Source organism: Microcaecilia unicolor, chromosome 1 (assembly GCF_901765095.1).
Source record: "Microcaecilia unicolor chromosome 1, aMicUni1.1, whole genome shotgun sequence".
Taxonomy (NCBI): Eukaryota; Metazoa; Chordata; class Amphibia; order Gymnophiona; family Siphonopidae; genus Microcaecilia; species Microcaecilia unicolor.
This window is the reverse complement of record NC_044031.1, coordinates 469773849-469799789: the sequence shown is the minus strand read 5'-3', so window position 1 is coordinate 469799789 and position 25941 is coordinate 469773849. Positions and strand designations below refer to the sequence as shown.

Sequence of the window (25941 nt, the reverse complement as noted above, 5' to 3'; positions counted from 1 at the left end):
CTCGTGGCATATGGCGTCGGAGGGCGAGGGCGCAAAGGGTCGCTCCCCGGGTCGCTTGAGCGCTTCTAGAGGGGATGCGGGGGTCTTAAAGCCTGATTCGCCCTTGTTGGGTGACAGTTTCGTGACCGATGAATGTCCCGGTCCTTCCTCCGGTGTGGCGGGTTTTCCCGCCATAAACGCCCATCCCCCGCTCCTCGCCTCCGCCATCTTGGCCGGCCACGCGGCTCGGACGGCTTCTTCTTGGGCCGCCCTTGAGGTTGGAGACATTAATGCCATGAACGCCCTTAATTTGGGCGACGGCACAGAAGCGGCTAAAGTTAAGAGCCGTTCTTCCCGCGCGGCTCCTTCGCGGAGTTTCGCGCCGGACGCCATTTTGGATGCGCAGCATGTCTCTCCCCCGCTATTGCGAGCGCCGGTTGAGGGTGCGTCTAGGGCTGTTGCCCAGGCTGCGGAAGTGCACAGTCTGGGGGGTTTCTCCCCCGAGTTTGTTTTGCTGCTGCATCAGGCCTTCCTCATGCACAACGCTGCCCCTGCTCCCTCGTCTGGTAAAGAGGTTGAGGTTCCCAGAGGTAAACGCCCTCGGGTTGATTCCCAGGCCTTGGAGGAATTTGTCTCCTCCGATGTAGATGAGGGCAGCGTGTCTGAGGTCTCCCAACGGTCCTTTGCGGATTCCTTGGAGGAGACGGATCCCCGCTCGGATGGAGCGGATGACCCCTCTGCAGCGCGGCTTTTTAGCCCAGAGGATTTGCCCAACCTGTTGTTACAGGCCATGGACACTTTGAAGATTTCCTCTCCGGAGGACGTCTCTCCCTCAGCCCCTGTTGGCTCTGCCATTATGCTGGGGACGAAGCGCCCGCCTAGAACCTTCCACGTGCATGATGCCATGCACACCTTAATTTCGGCTCAATGGGATGTCCCAGAAGCGAGCCTTAAAGTGGCTAGGGCTATGTCCCGCCTCTATCCTTTGGCTGTGAGTGAACGTGAAGCCTATCTGTGGCCTACCGTGGATTCTTTAATCACTGCGGTGACTAAGAAAACGGCGTTGCCGGTGGAAGGTGGCACGGCCCTAAAGGACGCCCAAGACAGAAGATTGGAGGCGGCCTTAAGGTCGTCCTTTCAGGCGGCTGCTTTAAGTTTGCAGGCCTCAGTTTGCGGCTCCTATGTGGCCAGGGCGTGCCTGACTATGGTGCAGCGGGCTTCCCCCTCGGATCATTCCTTGAGGGCTGATTGGCCGGCCCTGGAATCGGGCTTAGCCTATTTGGCAGACTTGCTGTATGATGTCTTGAGGGCCTCAGCGAAAGGCATGGCTCAGACAATCTCTGCGCGGCGGTGGCTTTGGCTGAAACATTGGTCTGCTGACCACGCCTCTAAATCCCGCCTGGCTAGGTTGCCTTTTAAAGGCAAGCTGCTCTTTGGGGTCGAGCTGGACAAAATCGTGACCGATCTCGGCACGTCTAAGGGCAAGAAATTACCAGAGGTCAGGGCTCGGGCTAGTACTCGTCCCGGTACCTCCAGAGGACGGTTGCAGGAAGCCCGTCGGTACCGCCCGGGCAAGTCGGGTTCCTCTGCCCCCTCTTCCTTCAAGAGGAATTTCTCCCCCAAGCAGCATTCCTTTCGCAGAGACCGCCGTCCCGGAGGTGCTCCCTCCGGTCCTCCCCCAGGGTCTCGTACCCAATGACGGGGTCTTGGTCCACGCCCCAGTGCAGATTGGAGGACGGCTGTCCTCGTTTCTGGGCGAGTGGACCACAATATCTTCAGACGCGTGGGTGCTGGAAGTCATCAGAGACGGCTACAAACTAGAGTTCTGCCGACCCTTAAAAGACGGGTTTGTACTCTCTCCCTGCAAGTCTCCGGTCAAAGCTGTGGCAGTGCAGCAGACCTTGGACAATCTGATCCGCCTGGGCGCGGTCGTTCCGGTGCCAGAAAGTCAGCTTGGCAAGGGACGTTACTCCATTTACTTTGTGGTACCAAAGAAAGGAGGTTCTGTCCGGCCTATCCTCGACCTCAAAGGGGTCAATCGGGCCTTGAAAGTGCGGCACTTTCGCATGGAGACTCTCCGCTCTGTTATAGCGGCAGTGAAGGCAGGAGAGTTCCTGGCATCCTTGGACATCAAGGAAGCGTACCTGCATATTCCCATCTGGCCTCCTCATCAACGCTTTCTGCGTTTTGCAGTCCTGGGACGACACTTCCAGTTCAGAGCCCTCCCTTTCGGGTTGGCTACTGCTCCGCGGACCTTTTCCAAAGTAATGGTGGTCATCGCGGCCTTCCTACGAAAGGAAGGGGTACAAGTCCATCCTTATCTGGACGACTGGTTGATCCGAGCCCCCTCTTATGCAGAGTGCGGCAAAGCTGTGGACCGGGTAGTTGCTCTTTTGAGCTCCCTGGGATGGATCATCAACTGGGAGAAGAGCCAGCTGCGCCCGACTCAGTCCCTGGAGTACCTGGGAGTTCGATTCGACACCCAAGTGGGCAGAGTGTTCCTGCCAGACAATCGGATTGTCAAACTTCAGGCTCAGGTGGATCAGTTCCTAGTAGCCTCTCCCCTTCGGGCTTGGGACTATGTGCAGCTGTTGGGCTCTATGACGGCCACGATGGAAGTTGTGCCCTGGGCCAGGGCTCATATGAGACCACTTCAACACTCTTTGCTGCAGCGCTGGACTCCGATGTCGGAGGATTATGCTATGCGCCTTCCCTTGGACCCAGCAGTGCGCAAGGCGCTGAGCTGGTGGATGCAGACAGACAAGTTGTCTGCGGGAATGCCTCTGGTGACCCCAGAGTGGATTGTCGTCACGACGGATGCCTCGTTGTCGGGCTGGGGAGCCCACTGCTTGGGAAGGACAGCGCAGGGGCTCTGGTCTCCTGCAGAGGCAAAGTGGTCTATCAACCTCCTGGAACTCAGAGCCATTTGGTTGGCGCTTTTGGAGTTCATCCCGGTACTGGTGTTGAAGCCTGTACGGGTCCTGTCGGACAATGCCACGGCTGTGGCCTATGTCAACCACCAGGGAGGTACCAAGAGCGCCCCTCTAGCCAAGGAGGCTATGAATCTTTGCCAGTGGGCGGAAGCGAACCTGGAGCAGCTTTCAGCGGCCCACATTGCCGGAGTCATGAATGTCAAGGCGGACTTTCTCAGTCGCCATACCTTGGAGCCCGGAGAGTGGCAGCTATCGGCTCAGGCGTTCTTGGACATCACGAAGCGCTGGGGCCAGCCGAGCCTAGATCTGATGGCGTCATCGGCCAATTGCCAAGTGCCGCGCTTTTTCAGCAGAGGACGGGACCCTCGATCCCTGGGAGTAGATGCTCTTCTCCAACAGTGGCCGACACAAGAGCTTCTCTATGTGTTCCCGCCCTGGCCCATGTTGGGCAGGGTGCTAGACCGGGTGGCAAAGCATCCCGGCAGGGTAATCCTGGTGGGTCCGGATTGGCCCAGGCGTCCCTGGTATGCGGACTTGATCAGGCTCTCAGTCGACGATCCTCTGCGGCTGCCAGTGGAGCAGGGCCTGTTACATCAGGGTCCCGTGGTGATGGAGGATCCCTCCCCCTTTGGTCTTACGGCCTGGCTATGGAGCGGCAGCGTCTGAGGAAGAAGGGCTTCTCAGACAAGGTCATCGCCACTATGCTGAGAGCGAGGAAGCGCTCTACTTCTACTGCTTACGCCAGGGTTTGGCGTATCTTTGCAGCGTGGTGTGAAGCAGGCTCACTTTCTCCCTTCACTGCTCCAATTTCTTCAGTGTTGGCGTTCCTGCAAGAAGGTCTGGAGAAAGGCCTGTCGCTCAGTTCCCTTAAAGTCCAGGTAGCGGCTCTGGCTTGCTTCAGGGGCCGCCTGAAGGGTGCTTCCCTGGCTTCGCAGCCAGATGTGGTGCGCTTTCTCAAGGGAGTTAATCACCTGCGCCCTCCTCTGCACTCAGTGTTGCCTGCGTGGAATCTCAACCTGGTACTAAGAGCATTGCAGAAGCCGCCTTTTGAACCCTTGTCGAGGGCATCTCTGAAAGACCTGACGTTGAAAGCAGTCTTTTTGGTGGCTATCACTTCAGCCAGAAGAGTTTCCGAGCTCCAGGCGCTCTCATGTCGAGAGCCTTTTCTGCAGTTCACTGAGGCAGGAGTGACTATTCGCACAGTGCCTCCCTTCCTGCCCAAGATTGTTTCTCGCTTCCATGTGAATCAGCAGCTCTGTCTCCCTTCCTTTCGTAGGGAGGACTACCCAGAGGAGTACTCTGCTCTTAAATATCTGGATGTGAGACGAGTCATCATCAGATACTTGGAAGTGACCAATGATTTCCGGAAATCGGATCATCTGTTTGTCCTGTTTGCAGGTCCTCGTAAGGGTCTGCAGGCTGCTAAGCCTACAGTGGCAAGATGGGTCAAGGAAGCCATTGCAGCGGCTTATGTGGCCGCGGGGAAGGTGCCGCCTATCCAGCTGAAGGCTCACTCCACGAGGGCTCAGGCGGCCTCGATGGCAGAGGCCGGATCCGTCTCCTTGGAAGAGATATGCAAGGCGGCAACTTGGGCTTCGGCTCATACATTCTCCAAGCATTACCGTTTGACTGTGGCTGCACGGGCGGAGGCCCGGTTTGGAGCTTCAGTGTTGAGGTCAGGGATTTCAATGTCCCGCCCTGGGTGAGTACTGCTTCGGTACATCCCACCAGTCTATGGATTGATCAGCTTGATGATATGGAAGGTAAAATTATGTATAATCATACCTGATAATTTTCTTTCCATTAATCATAGCTGATCAATCCATAGCCCCTCCCAGATATCTGTACTGTTTTTGTTCTGGTTGCATTTCAGGTTCAAGTTTAGTCTTCAGTTACTTCAGAAAGACTTCGTGTTCAAGTTTTTTCACTTGGATTCTTCAAGAGTTAAGACGAGTTTGTGTTACAGTGAGCTGCTGCATTCCTCTCCCCTCCGTTTTACGGGGCTGGATTGAGACTTAAAATTCTGCCGGCACTCCCTCCCGCTTCGTGCGGCTGTAGGGCAGCTTTGTACCCCTCCCGCTTCGGCGGTGTTAGGGTCAGTCAGCTCCTCCCGCGGTTGCGGTTGCAGGATAAGCCAGATCCCCCCGCATCGGCGGGTGTGGTGTCCCTCCCCCGCTCCGCGGGGATGAGCTGGACGGATTCCCCTCCCCCACTTGTGTGGGGATGAGCTGGGTTAATTCCCCTCCCCCGTTTCGGCGGTGGTGAGCTGGGCAGAGTGTCCCTTCGTGGGTGTAATTCTCTAAGTGCTGAGTCCTGCGGATGGAGCTTTGATATCGACATACTGAGGAGTTTCCGGCAGCACATGACCACATATAGGGAGGCAAAAGTTTGCTCTCTATCTCCACCTGCTGGTAGATGGACACAACCCACCAGTCTATGGATTGATCAGCTATGATTAATGGAAAGAAAATTATCAGGTATGATTATACATAATTTTACCTTCCCTTCCGTTCTGTGCACTTGCTTCCACTGATGTTCGTACCTCCCTGTATATGATTGGGCAGACTGGATGGACCGTGCAGGTCTTTTTCTGCCGTCATCTACTATGTTTGTTAGAGATTCAATCCACTCCACTTCCCTCCTCCAAGTTCCGTTCTGTCTGATTGGTTCTTCGTTCCTGTGATGTCTCATTTGTTTGCTTGGCAACTATGCAGCATTCCGTTTCCTCGACATGAGGGCGAGGACAGTGAGAGCCAATGAAACGCTGAACTACAGACTTACGAACCCTACACTGCCACAGTGTCACAGAGTCAGCTTCAGAATGTTGGAGATGCTTTTTATTATATAGGATTGAATATGGTGGCAGATAACGATCTCATGGTCCACCTAGTGTGCCTAGGTCCATTTCTACTTCAGTGTCATTGGACATTCTGAAGAAATATTTTCTCATGTTCCCAAGTCTATCCCATTGAAACCTCATCAGTGACCTCTTGTTCTAGACCATTTCGCCTCTTGTCTCTTTTTACGTCTAGGGTAGACATATTTCGTTCCTCAAGTTTTTTTCTTTAAGACTTTTTTTATAGACCTTGCACCATTTTGGAAGCTTTTTTGTGAATTGCCTCCATTATTTATATCCATTTGGAGATAATGGCTTCCTGGACTGGATGCAGTATTCTAGGTGAAGTCTCTTAAAAGACCTTTATAGAGCTAAGGGTGACAAAAATGATAGCGGGGATGGGACGACTTCCCTATGAAGAAAGACTAAGGAGGCTAGGGCTTTTCAGCTTGGAGAAGAGATGGCTGAGGGGAGACATGATAGAAGTGTATAAAATAATGAGTGGAGTGGAACAGATGGATGTGAAGCGTCTGTTCACGCTTTCCAAAAATACTAGGACTAGGGGGCATGCAATGAAACTACAATGTAGTAAATTTAAAACAAATAGTAGAAAAGTTTTCTTCACCCAACACGTAATTAAACTCTGGAATTTGTTGCCAGAGAACGTAGAATCCTGTGCAGTAGGAATGGATCCTCAGAAGCTTAGCCGAAATTGGGTGGCGGAGCAGGTGGGGGAAGAGAGGTTGGTGGTTGGGAGGCGAGGATAGTAGAGGGCAGACTTATACGGTCTGTGCCAGAGCCGGTGATGGGAGGCGGGACTGGTGGTTGGGAGGCGGGAAATACTGCTGGGCAGACTTGTACGGTCTGTGCCCTGAAAAAGGCAGGTACAAATCAAGGTAAGGTATACATATATGAGTTTATCTTGTTGGGCAGACTGGATGGACCATGTAGGTCTTTTTCTGCCGTCATCTACTATGTTACTATGTAGTGAAGGTGGTTAGCTTGGCAGAGTTTAAAAAGGGGTTGGACGGTTTCCTAAAGGACAAGTCCATAGACCGCTACTAAATGGACTTGGGAAAAATCCACAATTTCGGGAATAACGTGTATAAAATGTTTGTACGTTTGGGTAGCTTGCCAGGTGCCCTTGACCTGGATTGGCCCTGTTGGGGACAGGATGCTGGGCTCAATGGACCTTTGATCTTTTCCCAGTATGGCATTACTTATGTACTTATGTATTATGTGTTGCTGGGGTAATGTTTGTGATGAGTGGTGTGGAAGAGTGTGCATGTCTGGGGGGGGGGGGGGGGGGGGTTCCTTCTCCAATTCCCAACTTTATTTCAATTTGATGCTATGCTTTACTAAAAAAGAACACCCAAGGTGAGTTATAATTGGCTATCCTCCTTCCACCAGGTCTCAGGGGCTGCCCTAAACTGCTTTTTTTAGTGTTGACTGAAACCAAAACTGCCACCAAAACTGTCTAAATGCTTTTGACCAAAACTGCAGCTGAAACTCTTTGCCTGGTTTCAGCCAAAGTTTAAACTGAAACCAAAAACTAAAGTTTGGTTGTGTGAATGTGAACCAGTGAGGCCCGGTAGGGATTGTCGCAGACTGCAGCCCTCTGCTAAACCCACAGGAGATTATCCTCCAGTCTCAGGATGGAACCAGGAAAACAATCTTTTCCCAGGAACTGCAAGCACAGGCTGACAACTGGGAGAGCCATTTTAACAAGGATTTCAAACAAGTCTGGCATGTTTAGGTTCCCAAGTTAGTGCAGATGTAGTTACATATCCTCTGAGAGAGGAACTTTTTGAGAATGTTTAAAAAAAAAAATCATCGCTAGCATTTTATGCTTTCCCAAACTGTGCACGAATAACAAGAGAAGGTAGCAATCGGATGTTTCCCTATTTTGTATTTAGTTATAAAACTAAGAGTAAAATAGTACGGACGCCTGGTTTACACTGTGGGCATTATACCAGGCCTGATGCACAATGCTGAATAAAAAAAAGACTGATGTTAGTGAATGCAAGGACCATATGTTCTGAGAAATTACAATCGAGCAATACACTTCAGTGTATTTTCTAATGTTTAAACTTCATTTAGTTGTAATATTTCCCTACTAATAATTGGAAACAATCACCACAGGTTCCTCTCTCATAAATCCATCTTCTGTGTGTCACAGGTTTGTTAAAGTGCTACATCTGCATCATACCCAACAAAGCCTGGAAATACTTTACAATTGCCTAAATAGAATCCAAGCCAGAATTAATATAATTATTTAAATAATAAAAGACCATGTTTTAGCTCCAAGCAAAATAGCTTCCACACACACATGGAACAGAGCTAAGATGGCCTAAGGGAGAGCAGGTAGGGGTAGGCACTCTGGAGAGGGACGGGAGGTGGTCTGGAAAGGATAGCAACTTCTGTTCCTTGGGAAGAGGAATGGAGGGAAACAATGGGACAAAACACAAATTTTCGGCTTCTACTGAAAATACAGGGTCACTTTTGGCAAAACAAAAAACATGCCCATAAATTCAAATACACTTTTAGCCGAAACCAAAATCACTCCAAAAAAGGATTTCTGGTCGATTTTGGCACAGTAACCTAATTTGAAATTGTCTTCCTCTCGTCTAATGTTTCCATTTTGTAGCCTTCTAGAATTTATTTATGGACATTTCAAACAGTTATTTTTTTCTACTAACAACTCAGCAGTTGATGCTGATAATTTTGCAATCTTTCAAATCTGTTTATTTAAAGGCACCTGGTCATCTTTTGCCTTTATTGCATCCTCTTTATAGGGATGTCCTAACTTCCTGTTTTGATATTCAAAGATATCGTGTTCTGAATCACATGCTCTTGGATGACTGTTGGCCTCCCCCTGGTTCCGATTTAAAAAGCTACTCTGTCTCGTTTTTAAATGTCGAAGCCAGCAGCCTGGTAGTTCCACCCTAGTTATGAGGGAGCCCATCTTTCTGGAATGGGCTCCCCATTTCCCAGTATGTTGTGTAGTTCCCTCACTCCTTACTGTTCCATGGTCTTATTATCCATACACTCAGACTCCAGAGCTCTTCCTGTGTCTTGGATTGTGCATGTGGAATGGGCAGCATTTCTAAGGATGCTACTCTGGAAGTTCTAGGTTTCAATTTTCTACCTAAAATCCTATTGTTCTTGGAAGAGCCTTGCTGGTTGCACTACTTATTTTGTGTGGACTTTTATACGTAGTGGACCTTAGTCTTCCACTTTTGTGGCTTTTTCCCTCTCTGGGGTAACAGACTTGGATCCTGATGAGACCAAGTTATATTTAAAACGCTGGTCACGTCATGGTTTAATTTATGTATGCAACCTGGTGATGGATGCAGGATTTATGAAGTCCTTTGAACAGTTTTTTTTTTTTTTTTGGGGGGGGGGGGGTGGAAGGGTCTGCAATCTGGCAACTGGCTTGCTTACAATTAGGTGTGCCATTATGTGCGTGCACTGGTTGCTTCTACCTTGAATGAAGATGCTGTAGACTTACTTTCTGAAACTTTGCTCTTATCCCAAACTTCTAAAGCAATTTATCCCTTTACCAGATCAGCTTATGCAATCTGTCTCCTGCCTTTCATTATGACGCTTTGACCAATGTTTGGAACAGGTCTTTATTTATTTATTTATTTATTTATAGCATTTATATCCCACATTTTCCCATCCACGGGCAGTCTGAAAAAAGGCATACAGTAATCCGGCAAAAGCAATCAAGTACATGGAAGGAGGAGAGATCAGTGAGTAATTACAGAGAAGGGAAAGGGGTAATAAAGTTAAGGATGTCGTTTAGATACAGTTCAGTAGTTATGGATACAATAATAATAATTCCACTTTATTGATAGAAGAACGAATTACGCATGATCAGCTGTGATTGCTCATGAAACACTTGAAGCACCTTATATGTTCACCAGCTTTTCAAGAACAACAATATAAAAGTTTTTTCCTCCGTTTGTACATTTCCCTTCATTAGGCCTTTTTGGCTCAAATTGCGACAACAGCAGAGTGCCCGCATTGTAGAGCTGAATCAGCTACATTAGTACACATGTTCTGGACATGCCCCTTAATAAGACCTTTCTGGATATGGGTGTGGACCCATCTTTCAGCAATATTGGGTAGGCACATGCCTCTCCGGGCAGACATTCAGTTGTTCGCGAACTTTGTTTCCTTGTGTCTGAGATCGGGGCCTAAGCTGCTGCATAAGACATTTTATTTTGCCAGAAAGATTGTCTTGATGTGTTGGAGACAGGCTGCAACCCCATCAGTTACTGCTTGGAGGAATTAAATTTTCAATTTAAAGAAGATGGAGAGACTGGATGCTAGCTGGCGATCTCATAGAGCCTGGAAGTCTTTTCAACAAATTTGTTCCCCAGTGTGGGATCGTTTTCCACACCGTGCTAGTAGCTATCTGTTGAATCTATAACTTAAAGTATTAACTTTGGGGGAAGGGAGGAGGATGCTAAGGTTCTGTTTTGATACTATTTGCAGAAACATGTGCAGTCTGATCTCTTGCAGTGAATGTATTGGGGGGGGGGGGGGGGAATAGGGTGGGTGGGGGATAAAACTTGAAAAATTACCATGCTGTATTGTTATATCTTTTTTTACAGATATTATTCTTGCCATTGTGTGGTTCTAATAAAGATAATTTTTTAAAAAAATGTGAGTTCCACTGGAGATGTGCTCCTTTCATGTAGAGGGGAGGGGACTGAGGGAAGAACAAGGAACACCCCCCCCCCCTTTCCCCTTGAAAGGACCTCGGGTGCTTCCTCAGACACTCAGGAGTGGACAGAATCATACTACTAGAAGTACCCACCAGGAGACAAGTCTTTGCCTGCCTTGCACATCTGACAGGTTGATCAGACCCAGGCTGAGGGCACTGCGAATCCCATGCTTTGAGGAGGCTTCCTCCTGAGGAGCCGAATATCAACACCAGCTTGGTGCAGATTGGCTCCAAGGCCCCTCGAGGCTTCAGTGTCAATGTGGTACTTGCAGGCAGTCCATGGACCTCTAGGATGAGTTGGAGTTCCCTAAGCAGTTGACATTGATGCCCTCAATGCCATACCCTCCTGCTGGGCCAAATGGCTTCCCCATCTCTTCCTTGAGCATGGCCATGAGCCACTCCTTGAGAACTGCCATGAATAAAGGCTGGTGTTCAGCCAGAATGGATCTGTTCTTTGAAGTCATCATGGCCATATGAGTGACCTGGTCTTGGCTCAGTGGAGGCTGCCATGCCCTGTCCAGTTCCTGGAAGGGTGAGTGGCCTTCATGTTGGGAGCACTTTGAAGGTGTTGATGACCTCGATACCACAGGTGCTCTCAAAACCTGTGCCTTGAAGGGGAATCAGTGCTGATGTTTTGTGGCCTTGGAGTCCCTCGGCATTGACGAGGAAAGTGACAAATCCAGGAGGGCATTGGAGAATTCTTGATCCCCGTGACTGCTGCTTGAGCTCGATATCCAAAGTGGCGGCCTTCTCAATGTATCTCCAGAGCCCTTGAAACTGATGCCTCAGATATTGTTCCTCAGAATTGTCTTCTCGGTGCCAAAAACCCCCTCTTAACACCCCTTCTTGACATCAGTGAACATAGTTTACAAGAGGAGGGATTATGATTGTACCTGTGGGGTCCAAATTATGGGTGTCCATGAGGGACATGATCCTGCTGCACTGCACCATTCTTGAAACCACTAGGAGGTTTTTGAGATATAGGCAAAATAGCTGAGGCAAAATCAAATGGCTCAATGGTGAAAAAGTCCCCAACTGTGCTAAAGGCCTAATGAGCCACAGAAAAACAAAGAACATTTAAAAGTGCTGAAAAAATTAAAGGAGAGGAAGAGCACTGGCACTGTGCAAGATAAGTACAAAAACTTTAGTGAGGCAAATAATACCACAAAACACGGTAGAATAAAACAGATTTGAAGTGAGGGGAGGGACAGAAATATGTCGTCCTGCTCTGCGGGAAAAAAAACCTCCACAGCCTCAGCTGGTCCTCTGTGATGACAGCAGGAGGAAAGATTTGTGAATACACTGTGGGGTGCTTCTAAAAGCTTCCAGAACTACTCTGGAGAGCACTTGCTGCACCAGGCTCCACTGGATGTCACCCATTAATGTGAAGAAATCCTGCTTGTCCTCACAGAAAAAAAAGTCTGTTTTATAATCAAAATCTAGAGCAATGGTTCATGTGGTGCATGAACCATTAGCAGGGGGTATGTGGCGGCGTGCAGGTCTAATATCCTCCTTCCTTGCCCCGCCCCCCCCCACCGGAATAGCAGCAGTTCTGCTTTTTTTGTGCCCTCCTCCCCAGGACAAACAATAGCTTTCCCTTTCTGTACATTCCCAGCTTCTGTTTTAACTTGCCTAGAACGTTGCCTGTGTCCATAGCATAGTGATTCAATCACCAGCCTCAAGGGCCTTCACTAGGCCATGCCTGGCCTCCAGTGATGCAACTTCCTCTTTCCTTAGAAGCGGGCCACAACCTAGTGAAGGCCCTCAAGGTTGAATGACTGAAATCACTGTGCTGCCGCCACCGGCAGCATTCTGGGCATGTTAAAACAAACTCTGGGAAGGACAAAAAGGAAACAAAGCGAATGGGGAAAAAATGCTCAGGCAATAAAATGTAGAAAAAAGTATTTTATTCTGAAATTTATTAACTGGAATGTGTGTCATTGGAAATGTACATTTCTAATATCTTGTATTTCAGTTTCTATTTAGTATTGCTATATATGCCGAGACTGACTTCTTGAGGTTTCCAGTTGTTTTTTTTACCTTCATCTGTCTCTTACTGATCTGTTGGTCCCCTGTTTCATATTTGTTGAGTGTTTGTGTGTGTGCGTCTTGCTGACGGACCGGGGTGTGGTCTTCTGCTAGCATGTACTTTGAAGATCTTACAACAATCCCATTTGTTGTGTTTTCTCACTAGGTGGTGTATTAGTGTTTTAGAATGTGGTGTAATATTTACAGTGCTATTTTTCCATGCATAAGTTTGTTGATCTTTGAATCCTGGGAATTAGCGCTGCTATGGTATGGTTAAGTTCCAACTTTTTTTTTTTGCACAAGTTTGTGCATGGTGTTTTGCAGTGGAAGGATTATGTGTTGGCCTTACTGATGCGCTATCAAAATGTCTTAATATAGTTTTAGTTTGTCATAACATCAGACAGGGCTTTAGACATTTTGCAGTAACTGATGTGCTGAGGTGCAAGAACAGCCTGTTGAACTTGTAACTCCTATTCACGCATGAGAGAGAGGTAGTCAAACTGGCTGAGGGCAGGGGGGATGTGTGTGTGAGAGACAGGGTATGGCAGACTGACTGCAGGCCTGTATGGAGGTGTAGCCATTTTGGAATACTTTTTTTCAATCAACTTTTATTCAATTGTTGCCTCTGGGCACTCAGGGACATTCCCTCTGCCACACTGAAACACTGCAAAATAAGGGCCTGGGATATGTTATGTTGGTAGATGCAAAAAAGGGGAATACCTACAGCTAACAAAAATGGCTCTTACAGAATTTCTTCCTTCCTTTTACTTCAATTTACTTATGTGAAACCAACTTCTCTCATTTAATAGTTCTCAAATGTAAAATGAGAAGCTGCTTCCGTCCAGAAAGTGACCTGATTGTGGAAATCAGACACAAACAGATTCAGAATGCTTACTTCATCCACAATGCCCAGATCTACTAAAACTGTAAAAGCAATACGTGTGCCTATATTTCATCACATTTTAAGACGGTCCACATTTTCAATTTAAGTGGCTGTGGTTGCATTCACTGTATGTTTTGAAGAAAGTTTCTTCTTCCTTTACTTTGCACCATTTATTTTTAATTTTCATTTGGTATGTTTTTATGATAAAGTGCTTTGGTTCAGTGGAGCCTATTTATTTAAAAGAGAGAAAAAAAAGTGGAGAACTTGCCCATAGTGACAAATGTTTTAAATATTCAAGCCTACATACATTGGTTACCCATTTTAAGACCCCTGAGGCAGGCACTTGGCCGAAACACAGTACTGTTGGGCATTATAAGAATGAAGTATTTTCATTTGATATTCCGTCCTCCTGTTCGTGAAAGAGCCTTGCTGGTCACACTATTCATTTTGTGTAGACCCCAGAGAGGGAGCAACAACATGGTGGAAGATGAGGGAAGTTTCAGCTGCTTACAAATCCATTTCCAGCCTTGGTGCATAGTTTTTACAATGGGGTGTGCTGCAGTAGTCATCAGTCGCATAAGGTGTGCAGTATGAAGATAGTACAATAGGTTTGTTGGCGCAAGCAACTGTTGTTCCAGTTCAATAGGGGTAAAGTGAGCTGTTCGTTTTATCCAGTCCACTAGATGTCTCTCAATGCAAGCCTCATTTTAATGCCTCAAATTAGGCAGTTTTAAGCCTCAAAAGGGAGAGAGAGTTGAGATAGAGACTCTAGGCCTTTTATTATGCCAGAGAAATTTCCTGACTCTTCTGAAAGAGAACCATCTCCTGGTTAGTAAGGTATATGGGAAAGGTCTGTAAGACACAGAGCCATTGCAGAAATAACACCATTTTATATAAGGCTATTCGGCCCGTGAGGGGCAGTGGTAATCGTGTCCATAAAGCAAAACATCCAAATTCTTTTTGAGCAAAACAGTATAGTTTTCCCGATAGGCCTCTGTCACCTTACTGGTCAACCAGACTCCCAAATATTTCATTTTATGGTGCACCTTCTTCAGTGGAAATTGGTCACCCCAATCAGCATATTGATATCCTCCCAGGGCCATGGCCTCAGATTTACTAAGATTGAGAGCAAGATGCACTAAAGACGTCGGTAATTCCCGTTCCCTACGGATTCCATAGTGAATCGGTAGGGAACGGGAATGCATCAACGATAGGGAATGCAAATGAGCTACTCGTTGTAGCTCACTTGCATTCTCTATTCCTTCGGTACCTGAGTCGGAGAATCGGGACGTCCCTTTTTATTAGGCGTCTCTTCAGCCAATCAAAGCGGGCTTAGCTGGCTGTTGTCAGCGAAACGCGCTCTGATTGGCTGAAGAGACCAGGAAGAGGAGCCTAATCTAAAGGGACGTCCCGATTCTCCTGCAACCAGGAAAATAGAAAACTTTTGCTGTGGAGGGGTAAGTGGCGCGGTGAAGACAAAATAGAAGGGGGAAAAAAACACGAGCGCCGGCAGAGCAAAAAACTGCGAAACAAAAAAGTCTCACAAGCGCAGGGAGAGTATGTCCCTAAAGGACGCCCCTCACATGCGCGCCTTGCTTTTTTTTTTCTTTTTTATGTTTTTTGGGGGGCCCTTTTCCTTTCCGATTCCCTCACAGGAGCCCTAACGAGAGGTGCAGACCTCCCGTTAGGGTTCCTACGGTAAGGGAATCGGAAAAACGGTAGTGCATCTCATTATAATGGGCTGCAACGGTAGTGCAGCTCATTATAATAGCTTTTGAATCATTTGCATTCCGTTTTCGTTGCCTGCTACCGTGGCAGGGAAAATGCCCTTAGTGCATGCCCCGGGTAAACTACTTGGGTTTTAAACTGGCTGGAACCAGTTTAAAACGCAAGTTGTGGGCTCGTTAGGTTTTGTGCATCTGGCCCTGAGAGACAATACAGACACCACACCATGAGAGTTTACCAGGTGCAAAAGCATCCTCAGTGATTGGGCTGGATGTGTAAGAACACACAGCACGTCATCCGCAAAAAGCCATACACTTTACAACTTCCAATAGTAAGGCTGCTGACCTCTGAGTCTGCCCGCAGTGCAATCAATAGGGGCTCCAAAGTTAACAGAGCAAAGACGAGAGAGGGCACCCCGACGGGTACCCTGCGCCAAAGGGAAATAATCCGAGTCTATCCCATTGACTAGCACCGCCGATAGAGGATTAGTATACAAGTTTTATCTTGTCCACAAAGGGACCCCCAAATCCATATTTGTCCAATGAAAGAAAACAAATAGTCCCAATTTACACAATCAAATGCTTTTTGGGCATCTAGACTCCTTAAGAGAGCAGGAATTTTTTCAGTGGCGCTACGTCCCATATCTGCTATAACCTTACAGATATTCTAAACAATTTGTCGGGATTGTACAAAGCCCACCACATCCTGATGGATAAGATCTGACAGTAGACCCATCTTGGTTCAAATCTACAAAACTGTATAGAGGTTAACTCCCTACGTGCCAACTATTTAATATAGAATATGTAGGAGTAACAAACAGAGCAGATATACTTCTGACTACAAAGGTGTTGTAGAGGAAAGACCTCAAGAAGTCCCCAGCCTAAAAATTAGCTTCGGGGACCGGACTTGCTCATCATTGGCCAAAACCTCTTTTACTAGTATATAATTTTTAAATTTTTCTTCTGTTGTGCTAAATCAATTGACAAAATCACTTAGCTTTAAAGGTCATCTTAATGCTTGTGCGGGTCTTTCTCATGCCGCGACCACAACCTACGATGGCCGCCGTTTTGGAAACCTGCTTCAGGGTTCTGTGGTCCGCATCAAGACCTAAAACAGAGAAAGAATTTTTAATGTTGATTCATCCAAAGATCTCATAAAGACAAAACTCTTATGTAGTACCTCCACACTTAGCAACCACAGGAAGACAAATCAAAAATGAAATGGCCGCTTTAAAAAAGCCGGCCATGTCAGACGCTGAATTCCTGCCATCTGAAGTACTTTATCTGGAAGGTTGTTTTCTTGGTGGCTTACTTCATAGTAAGGGCGAATGTTTGTCTGAGATCCCTTATGCCTCCCCTTTATTCAGCAAGACTCCCTTCCAAGAAAAGTCACAGTGACCAAATGAGTCCCTAAGTATCGATGAAGCGACCTCCAAAACACTTGAATGCCACTACATCGCCAAAAAGCATGAAAACAGGTATTGTCCCCCTGCTCACATTTGGGACATTGACCAACAGGCACCCATCCTGCTCTAGCAGCCTGATATTGTGATATATACGCCCTGTGGAGTACTTGGTATTGACTCTTCTGAAGTTTGGCATTTCCAACCTGCTTTGGAATAGCTTTAATCAATTTTTTAAAATCCACTCCTTTCAGTTCATACCCAAGGTCTCTACTCCCAACCTTCTTAAGAGGACTATACTCCCGGGTACATGCAGCCCTTAACTATTCCCCTACGCAATATATCCTGTGGATCTAGGGACTACCTTAGACTTCATCTTCCAGATTGCAAGAGAGTGCACTGTAAGTCGGTTCACTCCATAAAGTTTAGATACCAAGGTGCTAAGTGGTGGAACTCGCTGCCAAGGGCATTCAGGGGTCAGCCTGATTACTTGGTATTTTGCAAAAGACTGAAAACTTTCCTCTGAGAGGTGTCTACTTTGAGAGGTTTCTACCCATTGTTGGAGTGTGTTAGATTGTAACTGGCCATCAGTGGTTTATTTAGTTCTTATTTGTGCTACTCTGCTCCTACTTAATATTTTATGGTATTGTAAACCTTTCATGTTTTATTTATTGTAAGCCACATTGAACTTGAGTATGTTCGGGATAATATGGGGTATAAATGTCAAAATAAGTACAGTATATTTAGCCTGCCAATTGGGTTGTTGATAATTGTGGCAAGCTAGTTATCTATAAAGATTTGCAGTTGTTAGTCTTTATGTAACACATACCATACATATAATGTGGTTGCCCAGTTATTATAGCATTCCCTGCAATATTAAATGGGGTTGTGGATTTTGTTTTATGTTCTTTAACAGACTGGACATGGCTGCTTGTAGTGTACCAAGACAGGAACTAGAATTTCTGCAAATTAATTACAAGCAGTGAATGCTGTAGTTTACACAATGCTGAAATTTTCTTTCATTAATTACAAAATATATATATACCATAGCTGTATTCCAGTCTTTAAGATGCATAGTATGGTACCTTACTAGAGTGAATTCTAGATATTTCCCTCTGAAGGTTAATTTAATCCATGGTTGCTGAAAAATTAATGCAGAGAAATCTGAGAGGATAGGTTATTGCACCTTTAAATAGATGAACAATGAGAGAGAACAGGAAATGCATGTGGTTTGTCATCTTGCTACTTAACAAGTCCCCTTTTAAAACCATCTACCTTGGAAAATAAAATAACTTCTGTTTTAAAATTGTGATCAGAACTGCTGCCAGGCAGAAGATTGGGGTTACGTTATTGAGCCCATCATCTGCTGTTGGGCTGTGGATATTGTAAGAACAGCATTCATGACCCCTGGGGGAAGGTTGAGGAGTATTTGGGTATGGTGGCTGAACTATTTGTTGTATATGCAAATCTTTCATGTATATTCATTGTGGATATCCTGAAACCCTGACTGGCAAGGGGTACTCGAGGACTGGACTTGGAAAACACTGCTGTAGAGGCAAGAGAGGCTGATTTTCAATTGCATTAGATGTCCTTTTCTTCCCCCACCCCACCCCACCCTACATATAAAACAAAATAGAAGGAAATTTTCTGGTCCCCTCCCTCATAACAGCTCTATGATTGAATATCTAATTTTAAAAAGAGGAGCACTAGAGAAGGACATGGGGATAACGTTTGGCCTCACTCCCACAGACTGTCCTCATCTGCACAAGCCTCAAACACTTATAATTTTATATTTAAATCTTTTTATTAAAGTATAAGGAACAATACTCTGTACAACTGTTCTTAAGCCACAAATAGAAAAAAATAAGAATGAGCAACTGAAATAAACTCCAACCTCCCCCCCCTCCCACCACCACTCTCTACCCTTCCAACCCCTGCAATATTTGACTTCTGCTAACCCAAGGAACCCTATCTACTCTGTTAGTGTTCAGGGGGACAAAATACAACCTGTTCTGTATGCTGTAGTGGGGCAGAAATATGCCTAATGAAGCACCATTATGATTTTAAATCTTTTTATTAAAGTATATAAAGGAACAATATTCTGTACAACTGTTTATAAGTCACAAATGGAAAAAAATAACAATGAGCAACTGAAATAAACTCTACACCCCCTCAACCACTCTCTACCCTTCCAACCCCACAATATTTGATTTCTACTATCCCAAGGAACCCTAATCCACCCTGTTAAGTGTCCAGGGGGACAAAATGCAACCCACAGTGGGGGAGAAATATGCCCTATGAAGCACCATTATGATTTTTAATCTGTGGCTGACTAATAAGTGATCAACAATCTCAGGATTCAGTCTAGCTCTCCTATCTTTCACAGTCCTTCCCGCAATAGAAAATGCCCGCTCAGAAACAAGCTTATGTTCCCACGCGTCAACAGTTGTTATCTAAAGTGGACTTTGCCATAGAGTAAGCTGACAGCATTATGCCGGAATAGACTGCCTTCTTTTGCTAAGATCTGGGACCCATTCATACAGTGGAGAACTGGTGCGGCAGTATAGAGCCCTGTGCTAGGGAGTTGCCTTGCAGCAGTCCACGCAACTAAGCTTGCGGTCAATTATGCCAAGTAAAACCTGGTGTAAATCCCAATGCCTAAATTAGCGCAGAGCTGGTGTATTCTATAACACACACAGATTTTAGAAATGCCTATGACCTGCTCATCATAACCACGCCCACTTTTCAACTATGCGACTTGTATTTATGCGCACCATATTATAGAATACACTTAGCAAGTAGTGTGCTTAAGTTGTAATTAATTCCAATTAGTGGTAATTGGTTGTTAACATCCAATTATCAGTGCTGATTAGTTATGTGCATTATGGAATGCGCTTCGATTTCTAAACAGAAATCTCAACGCAATATATGGAATCCTGGAGTAAATGGATAATTTTCCAAATCTAAAATGTAATGTTCTTAACTGGTTCAAAGGATTTCTGACCACAAGGACATACCAAGTAACAGTTAACGGGAATGTATCAGCCCCATGGACACCTGAATGTGGAGTCCCCCAAGGATCCCCCCTCTCACCAACTCTCAACCTAATGATGATACCCCTAGCCAAGTTACTAGCCAATCAAAACCTCAATCCATACATATATGCAGAAGATGTCACGATCTACATCCCGTTCAAACATGATCTAAAGGAAATCACCAATTATATCATCCAAAGCTTCCAAATCATGCATTCCTGGGCGGACGCATTTCAGCTAAAACTGAACGCAGAAAAAACACAATGTCTTATACTCACATCACAATACAACACTAGTAAGTTCACTAACATAACCACACCAAACTTTTCCCTTTTTCACTCTGAAAATCCTTGGAGTTACCATTGACCGACATCTAACACTTGAAAGCCACGTGAAGAATACAACTAAGAAGATGTTCCACTCCATGTGGAAACTCAAGAGTAAAACCTTTCTTCCCAAGATCCATTTTTCGCAACCTAGTACAATCAATGGTACTAAGTCACCTAGATTACTGCAACGCACTTTTTGCCGGCTGCAAAGAACAGACTGTTAAGAAACTCCAAACTGCCCAGAATACTGCAGCCAGACTCATATTTGGAAAAACAAAATATGAACGTGCAAAACCCCTAAGAAAAAAACTAAACTGGCTCCCACTTAAAGAGCGCACCACGTTCAAGATCTGCACGATTGTTCATAAAATTATTTACGGAGATGCCCCGTCTTACATGCTAGACCTCGTAGACCTCCCTCCCAGAAATGCTAAAAAATCTGCCCGCACATTTCTTAATCTACACTTCCCCAGCTGCAAAGGAGTAAAATACAAACTAACACATGCGTCCAGCTTTTCCTACACGAGCACGCGGCTATGGAATGACCTACCAACTAGTTTGAAAACAATCAACGAAATAACCAACTTTTGCAAATCTCTGAAAACATACCTCTTCAACAAAGCGTACCTCGAGAGTCCATAACTTAACTAGAACACTTCACCACTCCACCCTGCCCTGAAAGCCTTCTTTCTTTAACTATTTGATTAGTTCTTTTTGTTATCCTGAGATTTTGTAACACCAATTGTAACTCTTACCCTGGAATGGCAATGCCATAACAGGTCTGTGTAAGCCACATTGAGCCTGCAAATAGGTGGGAAAATGTGGGATACAAGTGCAATTTAAAAAAATAAAAATAAAAAGATCAATGGTGGAGAGTCTCACGGAGCTGTGCTGAGACCTGCGCTGTTGGTTATATTTATTTAAAAATCTGGAAAATTGGACAAGAGAATTAATAGTGCTTTTACTTGGCGTTGGCAGTTTGCAGCTCTTCAGAGTAATTGGACTGGGTCTGTATGTTTTCAGCCTTCAGTTTTCTTGTCCTCTGCTGCATCAGTTCCAAGAATTCAAAGCATTGAATACAGCTGTTCTGAGTTTGCTGGATCTGGATGGTGAATCTGTCTACAGTTTGACTGTGAGACCCATCTTTCTGCTGTTGGCCAGAAAAATCCTTGTAGATCTGAGGCACAGACTATCAGTATCAGTGTTGCATTAGATCCCTGAAGTAGGAGGGTGTTCCAGCTGAAACATGGCCCTGTGTCAGGTCTTTCAATGGAGCCTAAATAAAGATTTGCTGGTCTCACACTCCCTGTGTGGAAGCCAGTGTGCTATCCTCTTCTTTTCCTGTTGACTTCAGATAGGGAGTCCATATTTTAAGAAACTGCTTCTTAGCATTATGGCCTCTGTGCTCCACAGATGACCACTCCATTTTCAAAAGTTTGCATATCTGGTTGTTTCATTGCACCCGCGAAGGTGGGGTCGCATGAATCCATTGAAGCAGTATGCAGCGTTTTGCTGTCAATCAAGCTTTGCATAAGAAGGGCACAGACGTTGTAGCCTCCTTCACAATTCCCTCCGTGAGGTTCAACAAACAACGCTGAGTGGTGGCGTCCCACATAGAAGAGTACATTAAGCCTAAATGAGACCACAAAGCCTGCCAGAAGTGGAGAATCAGAGAACACCCCCAAATGCATGTTTATAGTCGAGACCTCCATCTTACATTTAATACAGTTGCCATCGGAGGGAAACACCATTTTCTTGGCTCTAGAAGAGGGATTATAAATTCTCAGTAAAAATTTATAGTGTTCTTAGAGCTGTATACTCTCCACCAGCCATGAGCCGTCTCGTAAGCTATGTAAAAGTTGCGCCAAAGAATATGGTTGACAGTCTCGACTCCACTTAGTAACAATAGGGGCCAAAGGTCCAGTACTCTTTTTTTTTTTTTTTTTTTTAATGACTCTCATAGTAACTGCCCACCAATTCTTTATGCACAACAGGCAGGCACAAACATTCATCAAATTATGTCTCTTGAAAATCAACTCGATAAGTCAGCACCAAGGAGGAGATATAATGGCGAAGTTGTAAGTATGGATACCAGTCACTAGGGCGTAAATTATAAGTAGATTGCATAGTATTGTAATCCAAAAGCAATGGTTCATCTTCCTTGACCAAATGGGCCACCCTTGCCAAGCCCCCCTTCCATTTCCAACAATGATAATAAGGAATCTGTTGACCCGGTGGGAAGTCCACATTACCAAGTATGGGCAAATATTTGGAACATTGGAATTCAATCCAAATGTCTTTCTCAAGAGTCCAGGCCCATCACATTGGTTTAAGCAATGAATGTTAATTATTTAATACATTTTAGCAGAGCTGCATGCCACTATATAGGAAACTTCAAACCCATATATCCAAACCATAAAACATTTTTTTTCAAAGACTGATTGTGGATATAGCCTAAGTCAGTGTTTTCCAGGTTTGGTCTTGGAGTACCCCTTGCCAGTCAGTCTTTCCGGATATCCACACAGAATATGCATGAACTTGATTATGCAAATTTTTCATGCATATTCCTTGTGGATATCCTGAAAACCTGACTGGTAAGAGATACTTCAAGACTGAACTTGGGAAACACTGGCCTAAGTCATATTCACTTGAAAATAAAGTAACTTTTTTGAATGACCATCAGAAGCGGTACATAAAGGTACTAACAGACCATTGCACCAGTGTGCTGCAGACCACTATATTCTTCATTGTTCATCTATTTTCTTATATTTTTTTTGTTTTAAATCAATATTCTGCAAATCTCTCATATCTCATTCTAAACTTATCTTTTATATTAATAACATTTGCTGTGTCACGATATATAGAATTTTCTATATGCAGATTAAGCGCTTATCTTTGAAAGATGAGCAGACCAAAGCCGACATGCATGTTTTGCCACAATCTGCAAACAACAACAAAAAAACGCACCAAGAGCCTTCAGAATCGGAACACAGTTCATTTAATCATATGAGTTGAACATCAATCTTCCATAAATGACCCGACACGGAACTTTCTCCCTTGCACATATATTCTTAGCAAAGACGGGACCGTTGCTGCACATTTCATTAATTAGAAGTCACTACACATTTGATCCATGATGCAAGCACTGTGCGCCGAAACACGGCTCGTGTCAAGTAATTTATGGAAAACTGATGTTCAAATCATACGATTAAAGGAACTGTGTCCCGATTATGGAGGCTCTTTTTTTGTTATTTGGACTTTGTTCTGTACTTTGGATCCTCTCTGTGCTGCTGTGTTGCCATAATCTGTGCCAGGGCTGATTTTAGAAATAGAATTCTTCCAAGTTTGTTATCTTCTATACAGGAAGAAGCATGAAGGTAAATTTTCAAGACCTAAGTGAGTTTGATTTATCTGGGTGAAAGGCAGTCTTAAAACTGCCTAACTTTAACTCATCTAAAAGCACATGCAGGGTTTCACAAGAGTCATACTTTTAGCTGTATTCATAGGAACGTGTTTAGGACTGGGGAGGAAAATAAGGCATGTAGATGTGAAAACGTAATGTGCCTTATTTTCAATTCAAGAAGTACGCACAGAAAAATCAGATGGAAACCCTACATGTATATTGTGTCATGGTAATTTTTCATAAAGTACATAAGTGCTTTGTTTGAAGAATGTTGCTGACTTTTTATGCACTTTGAAGCAATGCAGGCTGTTTGAAAATTTCTTTGTATAGATGATATGGCCCTTATTTTAGAAGCCCTGCACACAATATACACATATGTAAAACATGATTCCAGGAAGCCAGTATTTACACATGTGAAACCTTAGAGCGTGAATATCAAAGGGCATGGTTTGGAATGCATATTTAAGACCCAAAATTTCAACATCAAGATCTACATTGCTTTTTCCAAGTGCTCGTTTGGGTCACCCCTTTACAGACGGTTTTAACGAAATGCACCCCCTTAATCTGCTGTTGCTCATGTCCCTCTGAAAATGGAAAATGATTGTGGCCTCTGTTGGTAACTAGTAGCATATTTGAAAAGTAGCAGGTATTCACGTGTTAAGTTGCTGAGTTTCCTCCATTCAGTATTTCAACATGTATCTTTGTGAAATAGCTGCTCCTGCTGTATGTGCAGGCATCATGCACTCCTGCATGTATTTTACTAAAGGCTCTACATAAGCAGATCCTTTTCCAAATACTTCCAGAACTGTATGCATCCTGATCTGGATGACCCACATTCTGATTTCTACGTTCTGCCTGACCTGGGGCTTCACATGTAGAGATCTTATGCTTAACTTTATATTTCAACAGAAAGCTCAAGCATGCCAGCGTAAATTGGACCAAGAAGTTTCTAGCTTTCTCACAGTGTTACAGGAATGTGAGGCAGTTAAAGGTAAACGTTAAACTTTTAGCACACTTTATCAAAATATGGTTCAAAGACTAATTGAAGTACAAATGCTGTCTATATTTAATATAGTTTTTAAAAATCGTTTTAATTCATGTAACATCAAATCAAGGTATGAATCTCAAAGTGAAAAAAGCACAATCTAAATGACAAGACCATAAGATAGTAAATTTTATATTTCAGATGGAAATGTGTTGCCCTGTATAGTGTACTTTTAGTGAAGGGAAATCAAAGGGTCAAAAAAAATATCAGTAATGGAAAAAAGAACTGGTTAAGTCATTGATATATTCCACCTACCTGATATTCAAAGTGATTTAACTGGGCAGGAGAGGCTCCTGCTTGGTTAATTCGCCTGTGGGTGCGTAAGCTCTGATATTCAGTGGTACTTATTTAGGTGGGATGTAAGGTCTGTTATGAAGCGGTCAGGGGCGGATTTCATTAGATAGCTGGGGCAGGTATCTAGTTTACAGTGAGTGTTGGAGAACCTGCTAATTGCCTGGGTAACTGTTTCGACGGTAAGGAGGGCGAAGTTTGACCAGGTTCGGTCAGCCGGGTATTCTCCAATGGTTGGTGTACAACTCATTAAGGAAGTTTTCGATGTCAGTGTTGTCCTGAGGTAGTGTGTTACTTAGGTTTACAATTTTTTCATTGAAATACTTGGCAAGTTTATCTGCAGATGGGGATGCCTGTATTTGTTGTAGTGATCAAGTTGGTGTCTAGGAGTTTGTTCACGAGTTGGTATAATTTCTTCGTGTCTTTGTAATCTGGCCCTATTTTAGTTTTATAGTATGGTCTTTTGGTCTGTCTTATTGCATATTTGTATTTTCTTTGTATTTGTTTCCATGAGTTTAGGTTCATCTTTTGTTTTTTCCCATGCTAGTTCGAGTTTCCTGGATTGTGTTTTTAGCTTTTTCAGTTCATCGTTGGTATTGAGTTATGCTTACATGAGATTCTTGTTTGAAAGGGTGCTATTTTATCTAGTATGCTTCTTCATCTTTTATCCCATTCTAAGAGGTAGTACATGGAGTCCGTTTGTGCTGTCCATTCATTATTGTATATCAATTGCATGAATGTTTTCGTATCTACTTGACCTCTTGTGCTGTAGGATGTGTGTTCTTGTATTTGGTGTAAACCTTTCTTCCGCCAGTGTAGGGATAAGTTTAGTTTCTAGTGGTCGGTCCAGGGTGTTTCTGTTAATTTAATATCTGTTGTTGTTAAGTTTTGGCCTGATGATAGTTTGTGTGAGATGAGATCGAGTGTGTGCCCTTTGACGTGGGTTGCTTGCTTTTGTGGCCATTTGAGATCCCATAATTGGAAGAATTCCTTACATTCTCGTGCGTGGATAGAATTTGAGTCTTCTAGGTGAAGGTTGATGTCTCCTAATACTAGTATATTGGAGTTGGTTACACATGTGTTTGAAATGAAGTCCATGAAGTTGGTCTGGCCTTCGTTCCAATTACCTGGAGGTCTGTAAAACAAGACACAATTCACATGATCGCGTAGGGTTTTGTTGTGGATTCTGATTGAGGCAATTTCAAGTTGAGGTGTTAACTTGGCAGTGGTTTCAGTGATAAAGTTGGATCGATAGATTAGTGCTATGCCTCCGCCTCTCTTTTCTGGTCCAGTGTGTGATTTTCTATCCTGGAGGGC

At 44.6% G+C, this 25941-nt stretch overlaps 1 protein-coding gene across 4 annotated transcripts in view; it reads left to right on the top strand.

Annotated features, from left to right (window-relative positions):
• The window catches only part of OSBPL1A (oxysterol binding protein like 1A), a 548756-nt gene that overhangs the window by 144833 nt on the left and 377982 nt on the right, over nt 1–25941 (top strand). For all 4 annotated transcript variants that reach the window (XM_030213649.1, XM_030213658.1, XM_030213630.1 and 1 more), the window contains one exon: nt 24198–24279. In XM_030213649.1, coding sequence (XP_030069509.1) covers nt 24198–24279 — 82 coding nt within the window. The remainder of the gene's footprint in view (nt 1–24197; nt 24280–25941) is intronic.